Below are 9,848 nucleotides of genomic sequence, written 5' to 3'. Positions count from 1 at the left end.
TAGTATAGCCTTCATTTCTTCCCTTATGAGTTTGCCATGCTCAATCATGTCTGTCATGTCTGTGAGCATCTTTACCACCAATGTTTTGCATTCTGCATCTGTTAGGTTGGCTCTCCCCTCGTTGCTTAGTTCTTCCACTGGAGCTTTGAACTTCTCCCTCTTTTGGGCCATACTTCTCTGTCTCCTCAACTTGACAGGCTCCTGTGTTTGCCTCTGTCTCTTAGGTAGAGCTGTTGTACCTGTTGTTGTAAGGAGCAGAGCCTTAGGTGTTCGTCAGTACAGGGCAACCTGTTTTACCACCTCGTGGTACTGTATGTGGGGAGGGATCAGAGAGGGAAGAATGCCACTTGCTCAGCACTTGCTTCTTTTTTTGTCACTTCACCTCTTCCTGTATGCGACTGGCGCCCTTCTAGTTGTTGCCCTGGTGATGGTTCCCAGAGTGGGTGGGTTTGTGGACATTCTAGGACTAGGTGTGTTGGGGGGACTCTAAACAGACTCTCATTAGAGAGGGGCAATTTCTTCCACCTACTGGTTTTCACAGCCAGAAGCAATGAGGTTTTATTTTCCTGGTGGTGGAACTGTGAGCTACGCTGTCTGGCCTGGGACTGTGATTGCTTCCCAGGTGCCCCTCCCAGATTTTATATGTGACTGCTCTTTCCGATGGCCGGCCACAGTCACTGCCTTGCTGCCACCACCGCCAAGGCTGCCACACCATGTCCTCTCTGCCCCGGCTGCGCCCCTTGTACTTGTCTGGATGAATATTGCTTCTTTATATCTTTGTTTGTTGGACTTCCGCGCAGTTTGGTTTTCTGGTAGTTCTGGTTGTTTTTTGTTTTGAGGTAGATGTAATCCTTCTTATGGTTGTGGAAGGAAGCAAAGGAAGTCTACCTACACCTCCATCTTGACTGGAAGTCCAGATTTCCTAGTTTTTAACCTAAGTTCTTGTTGCTGTTCCAGGATCTATGACTCCACATTACATTTAGTTGTTGTCATGTCTCCTTAGGCCTCTCCTGCCTACAAATGTTTCTCAAACTTTCCTTGTTTTTAATTATTTTGACAATTTAAGAAGTACTGGTCAGTTATTTTGGATTTTTTTGATGTTTTCCTTATGATTACACTTAGGTTTTGGAAGGAATTTCACAGAGGTAAAGTGCCATTCCCATCACTTCAGACCAAAGGTGCATACTACCTGTATGATGTATCACTGGAGTTGCTAACCATGATCACCTGCTGACATAGTACTTGGTAGGTTTCTCCACTGAAAAGTCACTTGTTTTTCCCTTTGTGGATTGTGCATTTTGGTGGGAAGTCATTTTGACACCACCCTTAAAGAGTAGAGCAGCAGGGCAGCAGGGCATGAATAAGCCGAAGAAAGAGATAGCCAGAGAGAAAGAGAGAGGAAAAGAGAAAATGACAAACACAATAAGAAGTTAACAGCTGCCCTGGCTGGTGTGGCTCAGTTGGTTGGAGCGACATCCCATAACGGTGGGGATGGGGGGTAAGATGAGGTTTCAGGTTTGATCCCTGGTCCAGGTAGGTAGAATCCCCAGTCCAGGCATGTGCAGGGGGCAACCAATTGATGTTTCTCAATCACATTGATGTTTCTCTCTCCTCCTCTCTTTCTTTCTCTCTAAATGCAATGAAAGTGTCCTTGGGTGAGGATTTAAAAAAAAAGAAATTAACAACTGGCACTCTGGCTGGTGTGGCTCTGTTGGTTGGAGCATCATCTGGTAAACTGAAAGGTCATGGATTGGATTCTTGGTCAAGGCACATGCCTAGGTTGTGGGTTTGGTCCCTGGTCAGCGTGTGTACCAGAGGCAAACAATCGATGTTTCTCTCCCCGTGTCTCTTCCTCCCTTTCCCTTTCTCTAAAATCAATAAGCATGTCCTTGGGTGCAGATAAAAAAAAAAACATTAACAACTGGGAGGAGATCTGGGTGGGGAAACACCGGGATCCTTTGTACTATTCTTGCAACTTATTTGTAAATTCGAACTTCAAAATAAAAGTACAAAAAAATATAAAATATACCTACAGAGACTTGGTCAAGAGAAAGAAACCTTTACTTTGCAAGGCTATTGTGGGGACTGTGCTTGGCAGAATACTCAATAACTGCTAGCTTGAGAAGCAGAGGTACTTCTCACAAGAAGTCACAAGGGGGCGTCTGAAAACCAAGAGACAAGGTCTAGGACAGACCTTCACTGGGCCTGTAGTGCTGTGGATGGGGGTTGGTCACCCTTCCTTACCCTGAATGCACTCTCCTCAACCCAAAAGAAAAAACAGCTTTGTCTCTTGCCAACTGGGGATTATTCCATTCACTGTAGACAAGGCTTTGGGGCACCTGAGAGCTAGCTTCTGCTCCTTCTGTTTGGGTCGGGATTTCACAGCAGCTGTCAAGGGTCACTGCATTCATTACAACCAGGATATCAACTCTGGAGACCTATGAAAAGGGGCTCATGAATGTGACAGCAAATGGAAAAGAGTGTGCCACAGACAGTTGAAAACTCACAGACAGTTGCCATGTGATGAACTTGAGCCTTATCCTACATCACCCTGTTTTCTTAATCTGACTTTCTGGAGGTACCCCTCAGACCTAGAAATCAATGTTTCTGACCTCTGGAATATGTCTCTTTGGGTCACCTGACCCTATCCCAAATCACTCAAGTGAAATAGCTCTAGTCCCAGAGGTCTCGTGACCACATGGTGAGGTGGAGGGAGCACAGGCCTTGCAGATGGACTGAGCAAGGTCCAAATCAAGGCTCTGGTACTTAATTTCTTGAGCCTCCATTTTCTTACCTGTAAAACAGGATTGTGAGGATTTAAGATATACAGTAACCGGAACAGAGTAGGTAATGAATTACAGTATTTTATTTTCACAATTTTGTTTAGGAATAAACAACAGGGATTTAAAGTTAGGATAAACTGCGTTCAAGTTCCTGCTCTCTATGACCCTTGGCAAATCACGTCATCTCATTGAGTCTCACTACTGGTATATCACAAGGCAGTAATAAAAATTACATGAGAATATACCTTTAAGAACTCTGTAAATCATACTATTAACCCAGACAGGAATTACCTTCTTTCCTTAAATAAATTCCAGAGCTTAGTCTACATGGCCCAGCTCAAATGTTGTATGCTCCAAGAAACTTTCTCTTTAATAATCTCTAAAATGTAAATGATATGGTATTCATGCTCTGGAAATTGTTAAAAAGAATGAGGAAGGTGTAAATGTATTGAAATGAAAAGAACTCAGAGATACTAAGTGAAAATAAGCCAGGGAATACATACATTATAATTCCATTTTTACGTTTAGAGAAAGTAAGAACTAACCATGTTACACCCTTGCTTAAAAACTCTTTCACGGTTCCTCACTGCCAACTAAGTGAAGTTCAAGCTCCTTACTGGCATGCAAGCCCCTTCACTAATCAGGCCTTGCCATCCTCTGCAGCCTTATCTCCTACAGACCAGCCTGGTCATCCCATGAGCCCTGGGTTCCATCTATGACTGAAGTGCCCTTTACCATCTCTTCCCCTAGGTCTCTAACTTGAGCATGCATCCGAATCATGGAAGGCTTGTTAAAATATTAATTGTGGGCACTACCCATATATCAATAATTTCTGACTTAGGTCTGAGGTGTGACTCAAAATTTTCTATTTCCTAGTTCCCTGGTGATACTGATACAGCTGTTCCAGGGACCAAACTTGGACAGCCCCTGCCTTTACAATGATATGACTCAACTGCACCACCAGTGTACAGGTTAACAGACCACGTAATTTTCCCTGAACTGAAAGTCACATGTAGCAGAAAATCCCAGTCCAAGGAGAACTGGGATGGTTGGTTATCCTACCTGTATAAAAATCTTTCCAGGTTGCTACTTATGGGATATTTACTACTACTGCCAAGCAGTCCTTCTCTATGGCCAGGCCAATGGGGAGTGCCTGAGAAAGGAGTTCTATCGGCTTGACTGAGCTTTTGCTGGAATAAGAGTATTTAACAAAATTTTTCAAATTCAGACTCCTCCAAATATATTCTTTATTTCCTTCAGAGAACAGGCTTTAGTCCTCTGGTCCTGTAAACATTTACACAACTGGTGTGAGATCCAACTTAAGCCATCCATAACCTTGCCCTGTGTTGTTGGGGTGAGTTTATACGAGAAAAATTGTAGTAAATGCAGTGAACACATGTGAGCTTCTTAGTTCAAAGTAAGTCCTGTTATGGAATGACAGTTCCACATGGCCAATGTAGTTGACCTTCTGTGACTACCAAAGGGCGCCCAAGACAATAAAGAGCCATGGTCCTTGGGGAGGACTGGTGATGTTTCTGCTCACTGTTGATCAGGGTCAATCATTTTCATTAACTAGGACTTCTCTTTCCAAGGAATCAGAGGTCAGAGAGCTGATAGCGCCGAACAAGACCATCTCGACAGCATGTGTAGATCTGCTTCTCCCATGTGGCTACCTGGAACACACAAATTCACAGCTCAAAGTAAGCCTGGAATTCTTACAAGGGAGTCTGAGAAGTTTTACTGACTCCAAAGATAAGAAAAGAATTATATCCATATGTATTTTTTAAATGGCTGGCCAGGGTCAAGTGCACTACGACTATAGAACAGAGATACTCATTAGCTAAGTGGAGAGCAAACACAATAGTGTTGTGCATGGTTTAGTGCAGAGAGTCAGTACCTGGGGAGGAGATGGTCCATAGATGGCCCTGGGTATCCTTGAACCTCATAAAATTATACGCAAAGAAGTTTCAATATGTGCCTTTTTTTCTGAGAATTTCATTTACTTCTCAAAGAAGTCTGAGATTCAGAGAGGGTTAAGAATCACTAAATAGTGGACATAGCATGAATTCAGAAATGAGCGTTCTGAATCTCAGGTTGGCTAATATGTAGCAACATGACCACAGGCAACTGCTTCAACTTCCTCTGGGCCCCCGTTTCCTAATATGTATGATGAAAATGACATGTTACTTATAATATAGAACACTATGCAGAAAGTTTTAGAAATGAAGTGGATCTATATGCATTTTTCTGGAAAGAGTTCCAAGATGATAAGTAAAATAAAACAAGTCATAAGGCAATAAACAAGGTCTGTCCAGAAAAAGTCAGCCATTGTTAATATAATGAGAATGGTTTGCGTGATATCGAGGTTATCTGGCAGCCAAGGAGAGTAGATTGGAATGTGCATGCATAACAATGATGACTTCACTGTACTAGTCAGTGGGGACAGTAGACTCTATTGAGTCAAGTATGTGTACTGTATGGCCATTGCATTCAAAATGACTGAGCAGACTTCCGGCCAAGATGGAGGCATAGACTGACACACTTTGTCTCCCTCTACAACTAAGAAGGATTACAGCTAATGCAAAACTAAAAATAATAAGAAGTTCCTGAAAATAAAGCTACATGGAAGTCCAACATATGAAGTCATAAACAAGTGGTGCTCCTCCGGACGGATAGGAATGCAGCTGGGAGAGATCGAACTGTGCTGGAGGCGGATGGCAGGACCTGGTGAGCAGACACCTGTGTTTGGAGGGAAGGAGAGAGGTGCCAGGGGGCCGCCCTGGTAGCAGAACGAATCCTTCGGCTCGCGATTCCAACCCCGGAGAGGGTGGACCCTGTTGGGAGATGGCCCTGTTCACCAGCGGAGAGTAACAGCGGGAATCCATCTTGCCCCCCACCCCGTCCCTATGCAAAGCACCACAGGGTGGTGAGAAAGGTCGCCAGGTTGTAACGAGCACACAGGGCTCAGTCCAATGCAGTGTAGGAGGTGTGACAGCGCCCCGCCCAAGAGGGAAAGATAAACAAAACGGTCAGAATGGCAGAATTAATGACTGAAATACCAATCACACAGCTAACGAAAAAACAAATAAAAGCCTTGACCGAGGAACAAATAGCAAATCTTTCGGAAGCTCAGTTTAGAGCCACAGTCATAAGACAGCTTACAGACCTAACAGCGGGGCTGAATCAAGACCGGGAAGGAATGAAGGCTAGTCCTGCTGAAATGAACAAAAATACATACAAGACAAATGGAGAGGAAGGGAAAGCCATGGATCAAATCAACAAATCGGAACATTGGGAGGGAACAGTCAACCAATGCAGAAAGAGGAAACGAAGAGTGAGGAATATGAGGAGAGGCTCAGAAATCTCTGGGACAGCTATAAGCGAACGAACATTCGGGTTATCGGATTGCCAGAGGGTGTAGAAGAATTAGAAATTGAAAAATTATGTGAAAAAATAATGAAGCAGAACTTCCCTAACTTGGGGAAGGAACTGAACTTACAGGTCCAAGAAGCACAGAGAGTTCTGGATAGGCTGGACCCAGGGAGGACCACACCAAGACACATTATCATCAAAACGTCAAAAATTAAAGATAAAGAGAATCTTAAAAGCAGCAAGAGAGAAGATAAGAATCATGTACAAAGGGGTCCCAATTAGACTATCAGCGGATTTCTCAAAGGAGACTTTACAGGCAAGAAGGGACTGGCAAGAAATATTCAAAGTAATGAAAAGCAAAAACCTACAACCATGATTACTCTATCCAGCGAAGCTCTCATTCAGGATAAAAGGGCAGAGAAAGTGCTTCCAGGACAAAGTAAGACTGAAGGAGTTTGTTAGGTCCAAACCACTGTTGTATGAGATGTTAAAGGGACTTGTTTAGAGGAAGGAGGATCAGGACAATGAACATTAAAATGAAAACTGTATTACAACAACCAACAGCAGAAGCTAGGGATCTGAGGCAAGGGCAAACTAAGTAGGCAATGAGAGGGGAAAAAGAATTATAGGTAAGGGGAGCATATTGTGGGGAGGTTAATGGGGAGGGGGGAGAGGGAGAGAGATGGTGCAGGAGTTGGGAAGCATAGTGGGAGGGAGTGGAGTGGACAGGACGATGTTGAAAAGAACTATATGCAGGACCAATGGGCATGGACCAAGGGGGGAGACAACTGGAGGGAGTGGGGAGCAGGGGGGAAGGAAATTGGGACAACTGTAACAGCATAATCAATAATAATAAAAAAAGAAGAAAAAAAAATGACTGAGCAAGTAGAGCAACAAATCTGCATTAGACTTTGCATTAAGCTTCAACATTCCTCTGCAGAAACGATTTGGATGACTCAGAAGGCCGCAGCTGTGGGCAACTGGTGACTGGCAGATTCATCACGACAATGTGCCCATGGATCATGTCTTGTGCGGAGTTTTTTTGAGAAATAGCAAATCACCCAGGTGACTCACCCCCCCTACAGCCCAGATTTGGTGCCCTGTGACTTCTGGCTTTTCCCAAAACTAATATCACCTTTGAAAGGGAAGAGATTTCAGACTGTCTATGAGATTCAGAAAAATATGACAGGGCAGCTGATGGCAATTGGGAGAAATGTGTGAGGTGCCAAGATGCCTACTTTGAAGGGGGCTAAGGTGTCGTTCTGTGTGCAGTGTTTCTTGTATCTTGTATCTTCTTCGATACATGTCTCTATTTTTCATATTATATGGCTGGATACCTTCTGGAACTGACCTCATATACAGGATGATCCCAATTATGTACAAACTAAGATAAAACTATATTACTTACATAAATACTTAAACACAAAAACAGTCTTGAAAGATGTGTGCCAAACTGTTAATGCTGGTTACTTCTGGAAAAAAGAATTGAACTAAAATAGTCTTAGAGGGGAATTTTAAGTCTATATAATTCTGTATTGCTTGAATTTTTATAGGCATGTACTAACTGTACATATTTTTCAATTAAAAAATACAGGAATAATAATAACTATACTTCAAGGAATAATAACATTTAATCAATGAGGTAATATATATAAAACATCCAGCACAATGTCCAGTCAATAAATATTATTTCCCCTTTTATTTTTATTTTTCCAGTCTAATCAAATAAGACAATCAATCTTGAACTAATAATAATAGCTAATATTTATAGACTATTTTAAATTTGCAAAGAGCTTTCATATGCACTATCTTACTATTACTCTCATTTTACAGAACAACTGACAGACTAGGGAGGTGACGTAATTTTTCAAGTTTCTAGATCTAGTAAGTGATGAAATCACTTATGGTTCAAAATTTTGATTTCTTTCTATCTCATTCCTAGATATTTTATCACCCCTAATGATCACAAAGTAGCTGGATTCAGTCCCCTCCACAGCTCTAGATCCCAGGGGAGCAACAGCCAGACTGGGTCTCCAGTCAGACCTGTACCTTGTACACAGGGTCGCAGTCAGCTCCGGTGAGCTCAATGACATAGTCTAAGTCTTGCTGGACAATGAAACAGCTTCCATCACCTAAAAGGCAGAAAGAAAATTTAGAAAACTGAAGAGGAAGCTGCATGCAAAGGAGTTTTTAAAAACTTCAACATTTTAGATTACCCTAAGACCCAGAAAGGCAAACAGGTCTCATTATGTAGGTCAAATATGAGGACCTAATGGTAGCTGCCAGAATGCTGAGCTAGAGAGGATTTGAAAACCAAGTGCCTTCTGAGAGAAGAAGGCTTGTCTTTGATTAGCAATACCTGCCAAGGGCACAGAGCAAGCAACTACAGATTTATATAGCTGTTTGTAAACTTAACCTAGACAATAATTTTTAACAGGGGATCTGTCTATATAAATGTTTTTTATTTTTTTTTTAAAAAAAGCTCCCAAATTATTCTTTAATCTATAGACTTGACCATATATATTAGATAAACGAAAAAAGTTATACCAAGAAAATAAAAGTATAATCTAATTTTTAAACTTTTTTCTTCAGAAGAGCATGGACAAATGAAACTTGGGATGATCTATAAACTGCTGATTAAGGTGGGTTTTTTTGTTGTTCTTGTTTTACTTGATATAAAAGGAGTATATACTCTTGAAGAAAACTTTAAAAATAAAGAGAAGTATAAAATCACCTGTAATTTACCACTCAAAGATAATTACTGTTAACATTTTAATGTATTTTTCCTATCCTTTCTGTGCAATTTTTATTTTACATGGTTGCAAGCATACTGCATAAAAGAATGTCTCTATGCATAGTTTTTCTGTATTACGATTATGGCTTTGTATAGAACCCTGGAAAAGCATCAAAAGATATTTAAACTTTTCAGAAAGCTGAAAAACTGCTTTCCAAAATCATGTTAATAAATTGTATTTTAATTAACTTGTTAATCAATCTATACTCGAACCAGCAGCGTACAGAAGGATCTTATCCTTTCTTGTATTATTATTATTATTAAAAATAATCTGACCCCTAAATCCTTTATTTTACACGCACACACACACACACACACACACACACATTGACAGATGAAATAATCTGATGTCTGTGAAATGTTTCAAAACATTAAAAAGGATTAGTCATAAATTGGTAATAGTCAAAGCTGGATAATGGGTACAACAGGTTCATTATACTATTTTCTCTACCTCTGTATCTGTCTGGCAATTTCCATAATAAAAGCTTTAAAAAATAATTTAGTCTGGCAATTTCAGTCTCCACTCTAGTGAATCAAAGCATTCCAAAGGACCTCATAGATCATCTGTTTCCAACTTCAAAACTAAATACAGAATTCCCCCTGCAGCACCTTGCAGAGCAGCCAGCCAGTTTCAGTGGATACTGGTTTGGATTTTACCAGCCTTTAATGTCCTGAACCCAATTCAGGATACCACACTGATTTAGTTGCCAAGTTTCTTTAATTTCCATCTTCTCTGCTGAGTGTGTTTGAATCACTAAAACCACCATATACCTGGACTTCTTATTAAGTGAAGTAGTACACTTTTCTAATTATCGATGCCATTTTCAGTTGGGTACTAACGGCCAAAAACATCCTAATTGATACACTGAAATACTCAGGTAAGATGGTCGCTCCAGACC

At 41.2% G+C, this 9,848-nt stretch overlaps 1 protein-coding gene across 2 annotated transcripts in view; it reads right to left on the bottom strand.

The window, feature by feature from the left end:
• Positions 1–2,848: 2,848 nt before the first annotated feature.
• Positions 2,849–9,848, bottom strand: part of PAAF1 (proteasomal ATPase associated factor 1) — a 33,003-nt gene continuing 26,003 nt past the window's right edge. For both annotated transcript variants that reach the window (XM_090265338.1, XM_090265329.1), the window contains 2 exons: positions 8,205–8,287; positions 2,849–4,456 (listed from right to left, as the gene is read on the bottom strand). In XM_090265338.1, the coding sequence (XP_090121464.1) occupies positions 4,379–4,456; positions 8,205–8,287 (161 nt within the window). In that variant the 3' untranslated portion in view covers positions 2,849–4,378. The remainder of the gene's footprint in view (positions 4,457–8,204; positions 8,288–9,848) is intronic.

Source organism: Furipterus horrens, unplaced genomic scaffold (genome assembly GCF_987537825.1).
Source record: "Furipterus horrens unplaced genomic scaffold, mFurHor1.1.pri manual_scaffold_2, whole genome shotgun sequence".
Taxonomy (NCBI): domain Eukaryota; kingdom Metazoa; phylum Chordata; class Mammalia; order Chiroptera; family Furipteridae; genus Furipterus; species Furipterus horrens.
Note: the sequence above shows the minus strand (reverse complement) of the source record. Positions and strands in the feature narration are given on the sequence as shown.